Genomic DNA, 21,112 nt, shown 5'->3' with positions numbered 1-21,112 from the left:
GTATAGTGATTCAACAATTCCATACATCACCTGGTGATCATTATGAGAAGTGCACTCTTAATCCTCTTCACCTATGTCACCCATCCCCCCACCTACCTCCCCTTTGGTAACAGCCAGTTTATTCTCTCTAGTTAAGAGTCTGCTTTCTGGTTTGTCTCTTTTTCTTTGTTCATTTGTTTTTTTCTTAAGTTTTACATATGAGTGGAATCATGGAATTTGTCTTTCCCTGAGTGACTTATTTCACTTATTATTATTCTCTAGATCCATCCATGTTGTAAATGGCAAGATTTCATTCTTTTCATGGCTGCTTCCATAATTTGGCTATTTGTAAATCATTCTGCAATAAACAGAGGGGTGCATATATCCCTTTGAATTCGGGTTTTTGTATTCTTTGGGTAAATATCCAGTAGTAGAATTACTGGATCATATGGTAGTTCTATTTTTAATTTTTTTTTAATTTTTTTAACGTTTATTTTTTAGAAAGAGAGACAGAGACAGAATGTGAGCAGGGGAGGGCAGAGAGAGAGAGATAGAATCTGAAGCAAGATCCAGGCTCTGAGCTGTCAGCACAGAGCCCAACGTGGGGCTCGAACTCACGAACTGTGAGATCATGACCTGACCTGAAGTTGCACACTCAACCAACTGAGCCACCTAGGCGCCCCTATTTTTAATTTTTTGAGGAAACACCATACTGTTTTCCATAGTGGCTATACCAGTTTGTGTTCCCACCAACAGTCCATAAGGGTTCCTTTTTCTTTACATCCTTGTCAACACTTGCTGTTTCTTACATTTTTTATTTTAGCCATTCTGACAGGTGTGAAGTGACATCTCATTGTGGTTTTGATTTGCATTTCCGTGATGATGAGTGATGTTGAGCAACTTTTCATGGGTCTGTTGGCCACCTTTAATTGTCCATATTTAATTGGATTATTTGTCTTTTTGGTGTTCAATTGTATAAGCCTTTATATATTTTGGATACTAACCCTTTCTCAGATACATCATTTGTAAGTATCTTCTCACATCCACTAGGTTGTCTTTTAGTTTTGTTGATTATTTCCTTTGCTGTGCAGAAGCTTTGTATTTTGATGTAGTCCCAAAAGTTTATTTTTGCTTTTTTCCCCCCTGCCTCAGAAGAATGTTGCTATGGCCAATGTCAGAGAAAGTACTACCTGTGCTCTCTTCTAGGATTTTATCAGTTTCAGGTCTCACATTTAGGTCCTTAATCTATTTTGAGTTTATTATTGTGTTTTGTATAAGAAAGTGGTTCAGTTTCATTCTTTCATACGTAGCTGTCCAGTTTTCCCACCACCATGTATTGAAGAGACTTTTTCCCATTGCATATTCTTGCATCCTTTGTCAAGGATTAATTTGCCATATAATTGTGGGTTTATTTCTGGGCTCTCTATTCTGTTCCATTGGTCTATGTGTCTGTTTCTGTGCCAGTACTGTACCGTTTTGAATATTACAGCTATGTAGTACATCTTGAAATTTAGGATTGTGATACCTCAGTTTCGTTCTTCTTTTTCAAGAATGCTTTGGCTATTCAGAGTCTTTTCTGGTTTTGTACAAATTTTAGGATTATTGTTCTAGTTATATGAAAAATGCTGTTGATATTTTGATAAAGACTGATTAAATGTGTAGATGGCTTTGGGTAGTATGGACATTTTAATAATATTTGTTCTACCAATCCATGCCCATGGAATATCTTTTCAATGGCTTATGTCATCTTCGGTTTCTTTCATCAGTGTCTTATAGTTTTCAGAGTACAGGTCTTTCACCTCCTTGGTTAAGTTTATTCCTAGGTATTTTATTATTTTTGGTGCAATTGTAAATGGGATTGTTTTCCTTAATTTCTTGTTCTGCTGCTTCATTATTAGTATAAAAAATGCAAGATTAAGGGTGCCTGGGTGGCTCAGTCGGTTAAGTATCTGACTCGATTTCAACTCAGGTCATGATCTCATGATTTGTGGGATTGAGCCCCACATTGGGCTCTGTGCTGACAGAGCCTTCTCCTTCTCCCTCTGCCCTTCCCCTGCTCACACGCACACACACGCTCTCTCTCAAAGTAAATAAACCTTAAAAAAATGCAAGATTTATGTATATTGATTTTTGTATCCTGTGATCTTACTGGATTTATTTATCAGTTCTAGTAGTTTTTTAATGGATTTTTTACAGTTTTCTATATGTAATATCATGTCATCTGAATATAGTAAAAGTTTTGCTTCTTCCTTACCAATTTGGATGGCTTTTATTTCTTTTTTGTTGTCTGCTGTGGCTAGGACTTCCAGTACTGTGTTGAAGAAAAGTGGTGAGTGTCTTGTTTCTGACCTTAGGGGAAAAGCTCTCAGTTTTTCACCACTGAGTATGATGTTAGCTGTTGGTTTTTTGTATAAGGTCTTTATTATGTTGAGGTATGTTCCCTCTAAATCTACTTTGTTGAGGGTTTTTATCACGAATGGATGGTACACTTTGTCAAATGCTTTCTCTGAATCTATTGAAATGACTCTATGGAGTTCTTATCCTTTCTCTTGTTGATGTGATGTATCCTGTTGGTTGATTTGTGAATATTGAACCATCTTTGCATCCCAGGAATAAATCCCACTTGATCGTGGTGACTGATTTTTTTTAACATAATGTTGGATCTGTTTTGCTAATAACTTTATTGAGGATTTTTGCATCTATTATGTTCACTAGATATACTAGTTCTCCTGTAGTTCTCCTTTTTTTGTAATGTCTTCATCTGGTTTTCGTATTGGGGTAATGTTGACCTCATAGAATGAATTTGGAGGCTTTCCTTCATCTTCTATTTTTTTGGAATAGTTTGAGAAGAATAGGTATTAACTCTTCATTAAATGTTTGGTACAATTCACCTGTAAAGCCATCTGGTCCTGGACTTTTGTTTGTTTGGAGTCTTTTGATTACTGAATCAATTTCATTGTGGGTAATCAGTCTGTTCAAATTTTCTATTTCTGTCTGATTCACTTTTGGGAATTTGTACGTTTCTAGGAATTTATCCATTTCTTCTAGATTGTCCAACCTGTTGCCATATAATTTTTCATAATATTCTCTTATAATCTTTTGTATTTCTGTGGTATTGGTTGGTATTTCTCCTCTTTCATTTCATTTCTGATTTTGAGTCATCTGTCTCTCTCTCTCTCTCTCTCTCTCTTTTTGATGAGTCTGGATAAAGGTTATCAATTTTGTTGATACTTTCAAAGCATGATTCCCTGGTTTCATTGATCTGTTCTGTTGGTTTATTTTAGTTTCTACATTGTTTATTTCTGCTCCGATCTTTATTATGTCCTTCCTTCTAATAGTTTTGGGCTTTGCTTGCTCTTCTTTTTCTAGCTCCTTTAGATGTAAGGTTAGGTTGATTCTTTGAAATTTTTCTTATTTTTTGATATAGGCCTGTATTGCTCTAAACTTCCCTTTTAGAATAGTTTTGCTGCATCCCAAAGATTTTGGATTACTGTATTTCATTTTCATTTGCCTCCATGTATTTTTTATTCTCTTTGATTTCTTGGTTGACCCATTCATTGTTTAGTAGCATGTTATTTAATCTCCTTGTATTTGTGCTTTTCCAGATATTTTCTTGTGGCTCATTTCTAGTTTCAAAGCATTATGGTCAGAAAAGATGCATGGTATGACTTTAATCTTTTTAAATTTATTGAGACTTATTTTGTGGCCTAACATGTGATCTAGTCTAGAGAATGTCCCATGTGCACTTGAAAAAATGTGTATTCTGCTGTTTTAGGAGGCAATGTTCTGAATATATCTGTTAGATCCATCTAGTCCAATGTGTCATTCAAAGCCATGGTTTCCTTGTTGATTTTCTGTTTGGATGCTCTATCCAGTGATTTAAGTGTGGTTTGAGAGTCTCCTACTATTATTGGATTACTGTTGTTTACTTCCTGTGTTTCTTAATAGCGACTTTATGTATTTGGGTATTCCCATGTTGGGTGCGTAAATCTTTACAATTGTTATATCTTCCTTGGATTGTTCCCTTTATGCTTATGTAGTATTTCTCTCTTTTTACAGACTTTGTTTTAAAGTCCATTTTGTCTGCTGTCAGTATTGCACCCTGCCTTTCTTTTCATTTCCATTTGCATGATAAATGTTCTATCCATCTCTTCACTTTCAATCTACATGTGTCTTTACATGTAAAGTACGTCTCTTGTAGGGAGCATTTAGATAGGTCTTACGTTTTTGTCCATTCCATCATCTTGTGTCTTTTGATTGGTACAGTCTGTTTACATTCAAAGTAATTATTGATAGGTATGTACTTATTGCCATTTTGTTTCTTGCTTTATGGTTGTTACTGTTTTTTTCAAGTTTATTTTGAGAGAGAAAGCATGAGCAGGGGTAGGGCAGAAAGGGGGGAGAGAGAGAGAGAATCCCAAGCAGACTCTGCACTGTCAGCAGGGAGCCCAACATGGGGCTTGAACCCATGAACTATGAGATCACAACATGAGCGGAAACCAAGGGCCAGATGCTTACCAACTGAACCACCCAGGCGCCCCATGGTTGTTTTTATAGTTCTTCTCTGTTACTTTCTTCTCTTGTCCTCTTCTCTTGTGGTTTGTTGGCTTTCTTTAATGATATACTTGGGTTCCTTTTTCTTTATTTTTTGCATATCTATTACTGGTTTTTTGATTTGTGGTTACCATTAGGTTTGTATATAACATCTTACACGTGTAGCCATCTCTATTAAGTTCAGTCACTTAAGTTTGAACCCATTCTTTACTCTTTCCACTCCCCCCCTCCATTTTACGTGTATGGTGTCATACTTTACATCCTTTCATTTTGTGGATCTTTTGACTGAGTTTCATAGATATACTTTTTTTTACTGCTTTTGTGCTTCCTGCTTTTCTTACTCCTACTTATGGTCTTTCCTTTCTGCTCAAAGAATCCTTTTTAACATTACTTGTAGGGCTGGTTTAATGGTCATAAATTCCTTTAACCCCCTTTTGTTTGGGAAACTTTATCTCTCCTTCTATAATGAATGATAAAGTATTCTTGACTGTGTGTGTGTGTGTGTGTGTGTGTGTGTGTGTGTGTGTGTGTTTTCTTTAAGCACTTGAGTATATCATGCCACTCCCTTCTGTCCTGCAAAGTTGCTGCTGAAGAGTCAGCATAGCCCTATGGGGTTTCCTTTGTATGTAACTGTTTTCTTTTCTCTTGCTGCCTTTAAAATTCTCTCTTTACTACTATTTTTTTGCCATTTTAATTACTATGTTTCTTGGTGTGGACCTCATTGGATTGATTTTGTTGGGTGCTCTCTGTGAATCCTGGATCTGGATTTCTGTTTCCTTGGCCAGATTCAGGAAGTTTTCAGCTATTTCATCTTCAAATAAATTCTCTGTCCCATTTTCTTTCTCTTCTCCTCCTGGGATCCCTATAATGTGAATGTTATTACACTTGATAGAGTCACTGAGTTCCCTAAATCTATTTTCATTTTTTTTTCTCTCATCTGTTCTACAAGATGCTTCTCATTACTCTGTCCTCCAAGAAGTTAATCCCTTCTTCTGCTTCCTCTAGTCTACTATTTATTCTATCTAGTATGCTTTTAATTTCAGTTGTTAAGTTCTTCATCTCTGGCTGTTTTTTTATGTTTTCTCTCTGTTAATGGTATCACTGAGGTCCTGCACTCTTCTCAACTCCCATGAGTATCTTAAGACCATTACTTTAGAATCTCTGTCAGGCATATTACTTATCTCCATTTTGCCTATGTCTCTTGCTGTGATTTTGTTCTGTTCTTTCATTAAGGACATATTCCTCTGTCCTTCGTTTTGTCTAACTTTCTGTGTCTGTTTCTATGTATTAGGAAAGTCACTTACATCTCCCACTCTTGATAGTAGTGGCCTTGTGAAAAAGAGGTCCAGTAGTGCCCTATAGTGCAGTGTCCCCTGTTCACCAGAACCTGGTGCTTCAGGGGTATCTCCTGTGTGTATTGCATACACCCTTATGTTGTGGCTGAGCCACATTTTCCTCCAGTCCAGGTGTCTGCAAGGCTCTTTGCCTGTTGTGGTCAGGGTTTGGTCCCTGTGTCATTAGTGGGCCAGTCTGGGGCTGCCTTGAGCTTGAGTAGAGTCAGACCAGGCATTTTCCAGAGCTGTAGTTGCAGCTGCAGTGTACTCTCCCTCTGTTGTCCCTGAGAAGCTTTCATTGATGGGTGGGGACTGCAGTCAGACCAGCTGTCTGCCGCCAGCCCTCTGCTGGGCCTGCAGTTGGATTGTTGTATGTGGTTCTCTTTCCCTCTCCCTGGGGCAAAAGTCACTTTGGAGTAGTGTTGACCCCCTTGGGGGCTGCTTGCACACTGCCCTGCCTGTGGCACCACTTTGGATGGGCTCCAGCCAAGAGCATACTGTAGGGAGCAGGACCACAGGAGAACACGGGGGCAAGGTGGGCAGTGCCAGCAAGGTTTGCACAGGTCTGCTGTGGGAGGGGACCTGGAGCAGAAGACTGGCTGGTGAGATGTATCTGCAGGGGAACCTGGAGGCTGGGCACACTGTTAGCAAGTTAAGGAGCAAGTGTTGGCACAGCAGTTGTTCTTGTAGGTGTCCATGTGGCTAGGCTGGGGGACAGGAAAGGGAAATAGCACCTACCAGCTCCTTTGTTCCTAGAGAAGCCTCCCAAAGACCCCTGCCCCTCTAGTACATGCTCTCAAATTAGTAAACTGACATTCCTCCAGTTTACCTCAGGTGTTTTTCAAACTGCTGCTTCCATGCTGTATCTCCATAGAGCTGTTTACTGTACTATCTCTTTAAAGTCAGGGACTTGGTTTCCTATTGCTCTCCCAGAGCCAGCCTGCTGATTTTTAAAATCCCAGGTGGTAATCCCCACTGATTATAAGAACTCACAAAATTCAACACTTCTGGTTTTCAAAGCCAAATGTTATGGGGATTTATCTTCCTCATGTGGGTTCTTCTGTGTGAGAGTCTGTCTCTCTACCCTCTCCATGCCCACAGCATCCCTCCCTCCTAAAGACAGTCCCATGGGTCACTTTAGCTCCCAACCATGTCTCTGTTCTTCCCATCCTCTTTGGCGTGGCCTCTTCTCTACATTTAGCTGTGGAGAGTCTGTTCTGTCAGTTTTGGGGTCATTTTCTGGGTTATTTACACTAATGTGGGTGTTACCTAGCTGTATTTGTGGGACGAGGTGAGCTTAGGGTCCTCCTGTTGCATCATCTTCCCTGGAAGTCACCTGTCTAGGGTATTGTTAATCACATATACTAACTTAACCTTTTTCTTATCATCCCCACTCCCATCTCACAGGTATGACGCAAAAGAATATTATGAGGCACTTCCAGAGCTGAAGCTTGTGATTGATCAAATTGACAATGGCTTCTTCTCTCCCAAACAGCCGGACCTCTTCAAAGACTTAATCAACATGCTATTTTATCATGACAGGTGAGTTCCCACAAGAAGATGGTATTTCAGCCATGAAAAGTGGACAAGAATATCTTAAACCAGCTGTAACACACCCATGTAATTAGAATGCTCTGTGATCTGAGAAGCTAACCTACTCTTAGAAAGAAATATTAGATATTCTCTACTAACCAAGCTAGGAAGGTTTAAGAACAAGACCCACAAATCTGGTATTCTTTTTCTCTTTCTGCTGGTATACCCAGCTTTCACAAACGTCCATATGTTGACATTCTTATCTGTGGAAAGAACCATATAAAGGTTGAAGCTGGTTAAAATTCTTGTGAATTGAAATGTAAGTTTGGTGAACCAGCCATACCTGACATTAAGTAAAACAGAATTTTAAGTGGAATCTTAGCACACATATTTTAATGAAGCTTTTTGTTGGTTTGTGTTTTCCTTCCAATCGCAAAAAACAGGTTTAAAGTCTTTGCAGACTATGAGGCCTATGTCAAGTGTCAAGAAAAAGTCAGCCAGCTGTACATGGTAAGTACATTGATGAGACCTATAAAAGGACCCAGTTTACTATGGTTAAAATTTTTGTTTCTTTTTATTAAATCTAAATAATAGGGCCCCATTATCAATCCAAAAAGAGAAGTGAGACAACTATCTAGGTTATTCAAATCAAAACTTGGCTTTTGTCACGTTCAGGCAGAGGCTGAGATTTGACATGTAAGTAGTAATTGTGAATTTTTTAATATTCAAGTAAAAATATCACAATTCAGTATTTATTGAACACCCACCATATAGCAGGCATGGCCTGGAAGCTAAGATTATAAAGCCAAGTTAAATATGCATTTTACCAACTCGTTGATTTGACAGGCTTTGGGGACTCCTTGGTGGCAGGCACTGGACTAGGGCTCGCCACCAAAAGTGTGCATCACAGTCACCGGGAGCAACTTCTCCAAAATACGGCTGCCAGCCCCACTCTGAGAGATGGTGACCCAGTAGTGGGTGGGATCACCATCAGTGTCTGAAAACTTGTTAAGATGATTCTCAGGCTGAGCCTCAGTTAATTAGGGCAAGGACTGACCCCTAGTCCAGGAAAATTGCACAATAAATACCTCTCCTGGACTACCTATGGAGTGGGGCTATCTGTATGATACAAATATATAGAAAGAGGGGAGGTTTCATGTTTGAATTTTAAAAAGGAAAAGAAAGGAACAAGAAAGACTGGGCTTTATTAAAAAGAAAAAAAAAAAAGCTAGAGCCATGTGAGTAACCCTTCACGTGCAAGGTTATACATCTTCAAATAGCCTAGCCCTCTAGGAGCATTTAGTAAATGCTAATAAAAATGGAAATTTAGTAAATATAGAGAGGTTGATCATCTCTGATAAGAAAGACTTTCAGTAATTGCTGGAACTACAGAAGAGTAGATACAGGAGACTGGCTCTGTGCCAGGACTCCAGGATGGTTTTCTTGAGGTTGATTCCCTTGAGCTTTCTGGGCATGGTTTCCCTCGCTCATATAGTCTCCATTTTTGCCCTTTAATTCGAAAGCCTTTATACAGCAGAACAGCAAGTTTCCATAGAATTTTCTCCTGCCCTTTGGACACATGACTGACTACTTCCAACAAAAACATGCTTCACTAACATTTCTTTCTATTCCTTTCCCAAAACAGGTGACAGGTAGTTCCTACAGTTACCCCATGGGTCCTATTGGGGTTTTAAAATAAGATCAAAGCCCATGCTGCTTTACAGACCTTATCTTCTGGTAGAATCATATCCAGTCCCCCAAAAATGTATAGACCACAGTAAATTCCAGCTAATGGCTCTAAGCAAGGAAGGGCAGTCCCTAAGCTGAGTGGCTCACTACCTGCCTCCAAGAACTCAAAACAGGCGAAAGAAAGTGGCCAACTCAAGCTCTTTCCTCTTGATCTCAACTCATGCTATGTGTAGAATGGCTACAGAGGAAAAGAAATATAAATAGAGCAAGACAGGAAAATATGAACAAGGGCAAGGACAGATGTGAATGTCAGTTTTGCACAATGGACCTCTTTGCTAATGTTCTGGCCCGTATCCAAAGATGCCTATCTCAAAGCCCTGCATTTGGTTCAGTCTTTCTTGTTCATTTGTACAAATTGCAGTTTTTACTCTTAACAATAATCATATTGTTAGGCTTAGAAACATGTTGGGAAGTCTATTCATTATAAATTTAAATAGTTTAAAAAAGTGAAAAAAGGAGGTTTTTATTTTCCTCTTATTTTAGTAAGTTTTCAAAGTCTGAATAAACTGATTTTAGACTCTGTTTTGCAGTACTTGTGGAATAATGGAAGTTTTAGTTTTTCTTCTAAATGCTTATGATACATTGCTAATGGCTTTGAGTCATGCTCTGGTCATTTTTTAAATTTTTTTTTTTTCAACGTTTTTATTTATTTTCGGGACAGAGAGAGACAGAGCATGAACGGGGGAGGGGCAGAGAGAGAGGGAGACACAGAATCGGAAACAGGCTCCAGGCTCTGAGCCATCAGCCCAGAGCCTGACGCGGGGCTCGAACTCACGGACCGCGAGATCGTGACCTGGCTGAAGTCGGACGCTTAACCGACTGCGCCACCCAGGCGCCCCTGCTCTGGTCATTTTTAATGAACTTTCAGAGTTCTTTACAATATCATGAGAGTGTAAAATAAATAGCTTCTTGTATTCTTTTGTATAAAAATTATAAAATTTGGATATTATATATTTTATTAAGGGTAAGGCCTTAATTGATCCTGTTTTGAAATCCCAATGGAACATTTGGGATTCAGTATAAATCTACTGGAGCATCTTCCTTCAGAAAGAACAAAAAAAGAGAAGGAGGTCAATACATTCTCCCATTAGATTATTTGCTGCATGATAGCTGTCATTCTAGAGTAGAGTTTTTCAAACTATGATGTCAGCCACAGGTTAAATCTCTTGACATGGCATCTAGCAAACAATGAATGTTCTGTCTAAAGGGAGGTAAAATAAAAAATAAAAGCATGGGAAATATGGCTTGCATGCCAGAACACTGTAACCATAGCAACAATTACCAATTAGGGAGTTTATATCCATGATTTCTCTTAAAATGAAAAATACTTTTTTTTCACTCTTAAATATATTCTAAATAGGAGAAAAGCACAATCTGCCCTATCTAGCTCTCAGCCATGAAAGAAATATATTTATGATTCACTACAACTTACTTTTGTCATTTTCTCCATGAAATGTGCTTGGGTATAGTTGGCCTAGCGTTTGTCATAAAGTTTGATAGGCACTCAGGCTGTGGGCCATATATATGTATGTGTTGTTTACAGAATCCAAAGGCCTGGAACACAATGGTACTCAAAAACATAGCTGCTGCAGGGAAATTCTCTAGTGACCGAACAATTAAGGAATACGCCAGGGACATTTGGAACATGGAGCCTTCAGATCTCAAGATTTCCCTATCCAGTGAATCTAGCAATGGGGTGAACAAAGCCAATGGAAAGTAAGTTGTAAAATGTCTCTAGAAAAAAAATAGCTTCTTACTGGATTTAAACACTTTTACAACATTCTTTGATTTTGTTTTGTTTTGTTAGCAAATAATCTAAGAATTTCTGGGCATTGGGAAGAAAGTATAAGACTGTATTAGGGCTAAAAATAAAGTGTCAATTTACAAGGGCTGCATGAGTGCCAAAACTTGTTATTTGATGGCAGATTGAGTAGCATGTTAGAACTTTTCCCAGTGCTATTCAAAAAGCTAGGAAATACTTGAAATGTTTTAATTCCATTTAAATTTACTAAACTGAAACAAGGTATTTAACTACATTGGAGCACCTTTCCTACACTTTTAAGTCCCAACCACAGACCACCTTATTCATAAATATCCCCAGCATGTTTAATAACTGCACATTTTTAGATGGGATCCAAATTTTACCAAATTCTGATTCTCTACAGTGAGGTTTCAGTTTGTTCCACAAAGTAAACTGAGATAAGGTAAATGAGAACTTTCAATAACACCTAGCATCCATGCTTTCCCTCCTTACTAAAATGGCAGGTGACTTGTAGAAATGTCAGTGATTTCAGCTCATCCAAGCAGCCCGGTGCAGTTTCCCATAAAAAATATATATCATCGGTGGTGTTCAGACCAAGTCTTCACTGTAGATTTCCATCCCTCTCAGCCCTCATGCCCACTGCTTGCTCAGGAAATCTCTGCAAAAAAAAAAAAAAAAAAAAAGGACCTAGGTCAGCTCACATGCCTTCTCTACTTCCTTGTCTAAGTAAGCCAGAGCAGCCCTAATTGCCTTGAAGGGAAAGATAATCACATTTAGTAAAGCAACTCTTACCTCACAGTTTTTAACAGCATGGGGCTTTTACAGAGCAAGTTGTGTTGGAAACCAGGAGGAAAGATCACCATCTTGACCCTCTCTTTGTTCCTGTATGCATTATGTGCAATTTCATAGAGCTGCACGGGACAGAAAGACCGAGACTCAAAAGCTGACAATCAAAGGTGGTGTTTTTCTAGTTTAATTTTCCTAAGAGGGTACAGAAGCAGCCATATTGGGGAGGTAGTCCCATTAAGTCAGAGACAAGGGAGTCTCCACTCCCTCCCCCCAGCTGGTTGCCTCTACAACTGAGGAACTGAAAGCTGCACAGCTCACGCGGAACACTGACGGGTCGTCATCCTTCTCCGCCAATACCCTCCCTGCATGGGGACAGGAACTGCAACAGACCATCTCTGTTTATTGACATCCCATTTTTAGAGCTGCTGTGGGAGAGACTACATGGAGGTTCCCATAGCGGCCTGGGATCTTTCTATACCTGCAGATGCATGGATGAGGAACCAGGGTCCACCACAAACACGCCTTCAGCTAAGTAGCACAACACACTAATGCTTCTTGTATACGCCAGGCAGCATGGCTATTTAGGGGTGGAGAGAGTCCCTCATAATGTCAGAGACCGTCCTGTGGGCTCTAATCAGACTGTAGCTAGATGAGAGAATAGTGAAATAAGCATGGCATGTTTCAGTCAGCACTGGGCTTAGTTTACCTTTTTTCCAAACTCCAAAGGCACCGTGTTGTCATCCTCACCGTGTATGATGAGAAGGGGAGAAGACAGGGACTTAACACTAGGGACAAGTAGAAGAAGAACAGTCTTGAGGTTTGCCTTAAAATACAGGATCTCTCTTTCCTTCTCTCCCAGGAACCACAACTTTGTACATAATAAACTTCATATAGTAACTGTTTCTTTCCAGGCAAGATTATCTCTCTTCTGTTTACTCAGACAATTTAATTAAGTATTTAATTAATTTAACTTATTTCTATGTGATTTTTTAAAATAATGAAGAAGAAAAATACTAAAAACACTGAATTTTTATACTTAAAAGGACCTAATCTTTTTCTTTATTCTACCTTATTTCATAATTTCTGGAATATTTTAATTAAAAGACCATATAAAAGAAAATAAAACAACTCAAAACCCAAAAATAACAAGAACCACCACAGGACTAAAGAGAACTCTTTGTAGCAATGTTTTACTTTCCCCCATAAATGTACAGATGGACACGTGATCGACAAGTTTAATCAGCTTCCTGGTCAACCTCCTGATTTAGTAATTCAGCAGGAATTACTAAAGGCTACAGCAGGAAGAGACTTGTTCCTCACTCTAGCAACTTTCTCAAACAGTACTCCCCAAATTCTGATACTCATCTACCCCATCCCAGTGACTCACTGTTACTCCTGGGAAGGTTAGATCCCTCAGTTGTGCTGACATAGAGAAAGGACTGATAACAACGGCCCGTTGGGAGGCACTCTTAGGTTCTCCAGCTGCAAGAGCTAACCTGCCAAATTTTGGTCATTAGACCAAGTAATGTTAGGCTAGACCCCAGAGCTCCTTTTAAAAGGTCCTGATTTCTGATAGACCCTAAATCTACAACTCCCTTTACGACTTCAGAGAAAGTACTGAATTGGTGAAGTTATAAAATCAGACATGAGGAAAAATATCAAATACTAAATATTTGTGGACACATTAGCCCATCTAAAAATTCTCATCTACCCATTCAGTAAGTCACATGATAGTTAACCCCCTCCCAGAATCCCACAGATATAGTAATGACATATTTTCATCATTAGCTTACTTTTCATCATTAGGGAAGACTATTTTGTCTTTTCTCAGGGCATCCATAAGCGTGCGTAAAAATCCTGGAAGTTTCCGGTAAATCTATTTTTTTTAAGGAAAAAAAATTAAAACATGGCCTATATCTGTGTCATTTGTTAGTTTCCTACATGAATTTTAGTAATGTAGACAATAGCAACTTACTACATATAATAAACTTTAAAAAAAAAACCTCATGAATTTAAAAGTAACTCGTGTCATTGTAGGAAAATTGGAATATACCAAAAGGAAGAAAGGAGAAACAAATCACACATAATCCCCACCATCCACAGATAATCACTGTTAACGTTTTGTTGTTTTTGCTTCCTATCTTTCTTTAAAATACAAATAGCACCACTAACTCTTTTTCTTCACACTGGTAAAGAAGCAGTGATATGCATAATCTAAAAATTGCTTCTATGGTGAACATAATTTACTGGCTTAGGTGTGAAACAGAATATTCTGATTAGTCAAAAATTCTGATGAAAGTATACAATACATAGATAATTTTTTAAAGGATTTAAACATTAGAAACTATTGAATAAAATTTAATGTTGCAGTGGTTTAAAAGGGCAATTTAGGTTTTAACAATGACCACAGGACTCCAAATATAAAAATTATCATTCTAAACATAGTGAATTTCCTCTTCAGTGGCAAATTATAGTAAATAGAAGGCTAGCCTAATTAGCTTTTACCACATTGTTATTAAATCAGTAAGTAAATTCGTTTACATGTCCTAAAAAACATCCATCTCAACTGAATATGAGGAAAAGACAGGAACCCTGAGCAATATTGTACCTTTGTCACAAAATTCTAACCCTACCCCCAAACTGTATCCCCAATGCATTCATTTCTCTCCATTCCCACTGTCACCCAGCATAATCTACCCTTCTCCTCTTGTTTGGATTGTGCCAGCAGTCTGTTGTGGCTCCCTGCTTCTAGCCTCAGGCTGCTATAATCCACTTCCCATGGGGAAGCCAAGGTGGTAGTTTTGATGTGCAGTTTGTGTCATATCACTCTTTTGTTTCACATTTTCGAAAGGCACTACCTTGGCCTTCGAGGCTCTACAGAATGTGGCTGCTGTGTCTCTGCCCTCTCACTAAGCCCACTCCTGTCCACCCTCAGGCCCTGCTGCCTTCCGTTCCTGGAATATATCAGGCTTGAGCCCACCTCAGGACCCCTGCCTGTCTTTTCCCTCAACTCAAGACCTCCAGATTTTCCCATGACAGCCCCTTATCATGCAAGTCTCACCTGAGATGATAGTTAAGAGAGGTTTTCCCTACCCCCCGCTTCCCCACCACCCAGTCACTCCCTGTCACAGCACTAGTCACTCCTGAGAATCAGCTTATTGTGTACTTGCCTTCTCTCTGTCTCTCCAGCAAGTATATATACTTCCTAGGAGGTCAGGCCACCATTTTCTTCCAACCGGTGGTATTCCCAGAACCTAGAAAAGTTCCCGGTACCTAGCAGACGCTCGGTACCTACTTGCTAAAGATGGAATGAATCTACTGTGCAAATATCCCTGGTGTAAACGGTAAGCTATTATCTGTCATTTTCATCTTAGTGTGACTTGAATTTCATTCAGATTTTATTCCTTGGAATAGATTTGCTAAGAGAAAAGGCCAGAAAAGTATCACATGTATTCCTCCATTGTGCCTCCGAGGGGAGTGGGGAGGAAAGAGCAATGTAATAAATGGGGCGTTGCCAAAGGAAGGAGATGAGTACAGCATAGGGAGGCTGGGGCCAGGAAAGACAAACAACTGCTTCACAGTTTAAAAAAGAAAAGAAGGATATTCACTGTAGAAGCAATTTTTAGGTTATGCATATCACTGCCCCCTTATGGTATGGAGAAATTAGAGTTGCCAGCTAGCATAAATCATTTACTGTAGTCTCTTGCTATGAACTGTAGTGATAGAGAACAGCATCTTTCTAAATATAATGAACTTAAAAAAATGTGGTTTCCTGATTTTAAAAAATAATTCCCGTCACTGTAGAGAAAGTGGTACAGAATAGGTACGCTGGGTCCAGTACAGACAAACATCTGCTTCACAATTTTGGTGTAGGCCTGCTGTTTTCAGGAAACTTCCATGTTTTCATGGGATTTGTTTGGCTTGCATTTCTTGCATGGTCTCATGGCAAGTGATTTGCATTCAGGTGCAACCTGGAGATCCTAATACACCCTCTCATGTCCCTTCTTCCTTTTCCCTCCTCTTACCCATAACTAAGGGCAAGATTTCTTGTTTTGTTTTCTTTTGTGTTTGTCATCTGATTCTGCCACCCCTGGGATCAGGACTCCTCTGAGGGAAATTCAGTAAGAGAAGCCCTTCAGCAATTCATCTCAAAGTCCAAAGGCATAAAAAGAAAGCAGGCCCAAGTTAATCTACTCCTACTGTTCCTTACCAGCCAGAGGTAAGGAGACTTAGACTCTTGAGACTCAGCGGTCACACCATCCCCTCTAGCCCAGACTACAGTGATGGGCCCCTAATTGGTCTTCCTGCCTCCTGTCTTCTGGAATGCCACCAAATAAATATCCTTAAAAGACCAGTTATGCAAAACGTACTATCACAAAGCTTTGGCATTACCACACAAGCTACTTAAAACAAGGAACTTCTATCTTGACTGCAAGCCCATCCACATCTGGCCACAATCTTTCATTCCAAAGGCTGCACAATTCCAGTCTGTCTGCCTAGAGTTAGAAGATGTAGGATTGAGTCCCATTTCCTCTTCTTATAGGGTGTGTGACAGCTGGGGAAGCCTCTGAGCCGCCATTTCACTCAGCTCTAAGTAGAGGCAGTGATGCCAAACTCAGAGAGTTGCTATGAGGATTTAAAAGGATGACAAGTATGCAAGATATTTCATGGAAGCCTTATATGACTCTCAGGTATTTTATAACACACAGTTGCCCCACTCCACCACGTGCTTTGGTTCACATTCTCCCCTCCCCTCTGTGTTTGCTAACTGTTCTCCCTTACCTTCAAGAAAGGAACTTAGATCCTATCTTATGGCCTTCACTGACCATACCTGCACACGAAACCCTTCTCTTCCCTGAATTCTTCCTTCCCTGAAATTATTGTTCTGGATCCCACACTAGCACTTACCTTAATCTACTTTGCAATAGAAAACATGGGAAGGGGGGAACACACATTGGTTGAGTGCCCACCAGCAGCTGGGTACTTTGCAATGATTATCTTACTTAATTTAATCTTCTAAACAAGTGTAGGCAGTATCAACCCCATTATATAAAAATGGGAAAACTCAGAGCAGGGAAATAACTTACCAAGGTCATAATTGGTTAGTGGCAGAAGCCAAATTTCAACCCAAATCTGTCTGGCTCCATAGCCCATGCTGTTTTTTCCACCGTGTCACGCTGCCTTCCTATTTTGAGTAATGAAATTGATTCCAAAGTGACATATGGAAATCCCTGTCATTGTTTTATACCCACTGTTAATTTCCTGTCTCCCCAACTAGACAGGAAGTTCTTGGGAGTGAGGACCCATGCCTTTCACTCTATTTGTATGTCTCACGCCACCTACATGTTCTTATTTAACAGTCATATTCAGAGTAAAGGCACTCCACTGATACAAAAATAGTTAATGGTCACTCAGTGCTTACTTTGTCCTGGGAACTATTATATTATAGATGCTTTTCATATGTTAATTTATCTAGTTATCACAGTAATCTGGAACAGGTTATTATTACCCCCATTTTATAGATAAAGTATTTAGTCCTTAAAAGCAATTAGTCCAAGATTATACAGCTGTTACACGACAGCCCTGGAAATCAAGCCAGCAAGTCTGACGCCAGAGCTGTGGTTCTTAAAGACAACATGATACTACAGAACTCCTACATTTCTAAACCATAAATGTACTTATTAAGCTAAGGTTATATGACATTTTTAATTAAATTCCAAACTTAAAAATATTAGGAGATTCCTCATTTCTAATAATAGAATTATTACAAACCAAGCCCTCTGCCCAAGACAGCTAGAAAAGCTGGAAAAAAATATTTTAAAAACCTTTCTGTGAAGATGTCAGAGACCTACCAAGGCAGTGAGGTCTTGAGTGGTCTAGATCCCAGAGAGGAGGGAATCTCAGAGAGGTGAAACACATTCAACACCACTTTTCCCCTGGAGACACAGCAGGCAAGTCAGGGAAAGCAAAACAGTAGAGACAAAAGAACACAAATAGAAACAGATGACACAAATAGAAAAGAACATAGTAAGAAAGTAGATTTAAACCTAAATATATCATAACCACATTAAGTTAACTAGACTACTACAATTAACAGACAAGGGTTGTGGTACTGGAAAAGAAATCAAAACCCCACTATATGCTGCTAACGAGATATATGTTAAATACAAGAATTCAGAAACGTTGAAGGTCAAGGAATAGAAAATGATACATCATGCAAACACTATTCAAAACAAAGGTGTATTAATTTCGGATATGGACAAAGTTGACTTTAAGTCAAGAAGCATTATTAATCAACAAAAGGGATATTTCATGATAAAAAAAGGATCGATTTCACATGGAAGATATAAAACTAAATTATTACTAGATGTATGTTCCTAATAACATACCCTTAAAAAAGCTAAAGCAAAGATTGACAGAACTAGAATAGAAATAACTCCACAATGATGATGATGAGACATTGTAATACTCTTCCCTGGGTAACCAATAAAACAACCAGTGAGAAAAATCAGTGAGAATATAAAAGAATTGAACAGCATGAGTAATCTTGACCTAATTGACATAAATAGAACACTACGCCAAAAACGGAACATATTCTTTACAAGCATATGGAACATATACCAAAATTGGCCATATGTTGGGACATAAAGCAAGTCTGAATAAATTTCAAAAACTGAAATCGTACAGAGAGAAATCTCAGATCATGATAGAATTAAGCTAGATATCAATGCCAAACATAACCAAATCCCCAAATGTATCAAAATTACAAAATATACTTGTGAATAACCCATAGGTCAAGAAAGTCACAATTTTTTTTTTTTTTTTGAGACAGAGAGAGCATGAGCGGGGGAGGGGCAGAGAAAGAGGGAGACAGAATCGGAAGCAGGCCCCAGGCTCTGAGCCATCAGCCCAGAGCCTGACGCGGGGCTCGAACTCACAGACCGTGAGATCGTGACCTGAGCTGAAGTCGGACGCTTAACCGACTGAGCCACCCAGGCACCCCAAAAGTCACAATATTATAAAATATTTTGAACTGAATAATAATTAAAATACATTTGAAAATGTGGGATGCAGCTGAAGAGTGGCTTCAGTGGAATATGCCTTCATGAATAAATTAGAAAAGAAGAAATACTGAAATAAATTATTCAAGTACCATCTTAGAAACTTTTTAAATTTTGTTTAAAGTTTATTTGTTTTGAGTCTCTGCACTGGGTGGGCCTAACACAGGGCTTGATCCCATGACCATGAGATCATGAATGAGCAAAAATCAAAAGTTGTGTGCTTAAAACCGACTGAGCCACCCAGGCATCCCTAGAAACTTTTAAAATAATAAATTGAATCTAAAGAAAACAGAAGAAAGGGAATAATTCAGGTAAAACCAGAAATTAATAAAATAGAAAACATTCAGCATAGGTAATCAACAAAGTCTGAGTTGGTTCTTTGAAAAGACTAAAAAATAATTCTTGCTATAAACACTGGCAGTCTCCCTTCTCCTTAGCCTTGGATAACCAAAGCCATTACCCCTAGAAGGTTATGTCACCTTCCTTCAACCTATCCTCTAACCCTGGGGATAACAGAAACAACCACCCCTGTTAATTCGCGGCTTAGAGTCCCATGTAGATTAGACCAAAGCTACACTTTACCTGAAGTTACATCTTGTTCTGCTCTTTCCCCTTCCCTATCCTACAACCCTCATTCAGATGACCTTGCAGGCTTCTCCTTTATGGTACTCTCTCAATAAATCATGACATCAAATCTCTGCCATAGGTTCTGCTTCTAGGAGAACCTGACCTAAAACTAAAATTAAGAAAACCTCAATCAGTCAACATAAACTTATAAATACCATGTTCATAAATTGGAAGATTCAATATTAGAAAAGTATCAATTCCCCCATGTTATAGACCCAATGCAATTCCAGTCAAAATCCTGGGATGTTTTTTATAGAAATCGATAAGCATATACCAAAATGTATGTCAAAATACAAAGGATCAAGAATAGTCAAGACAAATATTCAATAAGAAGGAAAAAGCTGAAGCAGTTACATAGCCAGATATTTTTAAAAAACCTATATTATACAGCCATAGTACATAAGAGATTGCAGTATTCATATAAGAACGGACAGATAGACAAAGGAGAAAAATGAGAATCTACCAACAGACCCATATATATTAAGCCCTGATATATGCAAACATTGGCTCTGTAGAGTTGGTAGGGAAGGTTTGTTTAGTATATGATATGAAACCAAAACTGGATATCCACATGGACTGCCTCGTACATATACAAAACCCACCTGTAAATTATAGCTGTAAATGTAAAAGGTAAAACAGAATTTCTGTAAGATAGCATAGAAGAATATCTTCATAATCTTTGGTAACCAGAGTTTTATTAGGCAGGACACTTTTCTTAAAAATACTAACCGTAAAAAATAGTTGATAAACTGGTCTACATTAAATTTAGGAACATCTCTTCATCGTAAGATATCATTCAGGGAGTAAAAAAGGCAAAATAAGCAAATATACTTGCAGTACAAATAATTTTCTAATGACTTATCCTATAAAAAAACTTATCCTACAAATAAAGACAATTTAAAAAGGAGCAAAGACATAAACAAGTATCTTACAAGAGATGATATCTAAATGACTAATAAACTTCAAAAAATGCCCACCTTCATTAGTCATAAGGGAAATACAATGAGATATCCATACAAGGGCAAGGATATGAAGCAATTGGAATGCTCACACACAACAGGTGGGAGAGTAAAGTAGTAAAGTCATCTTGGAAAACTGTTTAGCACTGTAATTACTAAAGCTGAACATATGCATATCTTACTATCCAACAATTCCACTCCTAGGGTATATACTTCAGTGAAACATATACACGTTTGCAGAATACATGTTCAAGAACATTCATAACAACTTTATTAATTACCCCAAAGAGAAAGCAACTCAAATGTCCATAAACAACAGGTCAATGAAGTATAGTATATTTATACAATGATATACTATTTGGTATTATGTTCAATGTTATACAAATTATATATTTATATAATATATAAGTTATAAATTAAATTATATAAAATTATATTGCTCAGAGAGGCACACATAGGCAATAACACTATAAAGAGAAGCTTGGATATGATGACCATAAAACTCAGTGTAAGGATTGTATATCTAAGGTGAGCCTTATTGGATTGGGAAATGTCATACAGGAGACTTCTGGGGTACTAGTGATACTAATTTTCTAGACTTAAGTGTTAGTTACATGGATGTTCTGTTCATAATTATTTGTTAAATTGTGTGTTTCCCTATTAGATTTCAAAATTAGAATTTCAAAAAAGAAACAAAAGTACATGGAAAGATTGTACCTGAATTATACCTACAAGTTAGTGAATTTATTAGTAATTACTTAGAGT

At 38.4% G+C, this 21,112-nt stretch overlaps 2 protein-coding genes across 3 annotated transcripts in view; one reads left to right on the top strand and one right to left on the bottom strand.

Moving 5' to 3' along the window:
• PYGL (glycogen phosphorylase L) overlaps positions 1-11,040 on the top strand; it is a 43,939-nt gene extending 32,899 nt beyond the window's left edge. Inside the window, exons 18-20 of the mRNA XM_045450933.1 lie at positions 7,275-7,409; positions 7,844-7,910; positions 10,693-11,040. Coding sequence (XP_045306889.1) covers positions 7,275-7,409; positions 7,844-7,910; positions 10,693-10,869 — 379 coding nt within the window. The 3' untranslated portion in view covers positions 10,870-11,040. The remainder of the gene's footprint in view (positions 1-7,274; positions 7,410-7,843; positions 7,911-10,692) is intronic.
• An 85-nt stretch (positions 11,041-11,125) lies between these two features.
• Positions 11,126-21,112, bottom strand: part of ABHD12B (abhydrolase domain containing 12B) — a 30,135-nt gene continuing 20,148 nt past the window's right edge. For both annotated transcript variants that reach the window (XM_045450947.1, XM_045450948.1), the window contains 4 exons: positions 13,494-13,576; positions 12,407-12,485; positions 11,704-11,822; positions 11,126-11,569 (listed from right to left, as the gene is read on the bottom strand). In XM_045450947.1, coding sequence (XP_045306903.1) covers positions 11,542-11,569; positions 11,704-11,822; positions 12,407-12,485; positions 13,494-13,576 — 309 coding nt within the window. In that variant the 3' untranslated portion in view covers positions 11,126-11,541. The remainder of the gene's footprint in view (positions 11,570-11,703; positions 11,823-12,406; positions 12,486-13,493; positions 13,577-21,112) is intronic.

Source organism: Leopardus geoffroyi, chromosome B3 (genome assembly GCF_018350155.1).
Source record: "Leopardus geoffroyi isolate Oge1 chromosome B3, O.geoffroyi_Oge1_pat1.0, whole genome shotgun sequence".
NCBI lineage: Eukaryota > Metazoa > Chordata > Mammalia > Carnivora > Felidae > Leopardus > Leopardus geoffroyi.
The sequence above is the reverse complement of the archived record's forward strand: the minus strand, read 5'-3'. Positions and strand labels throughout refer to the sequence as shown.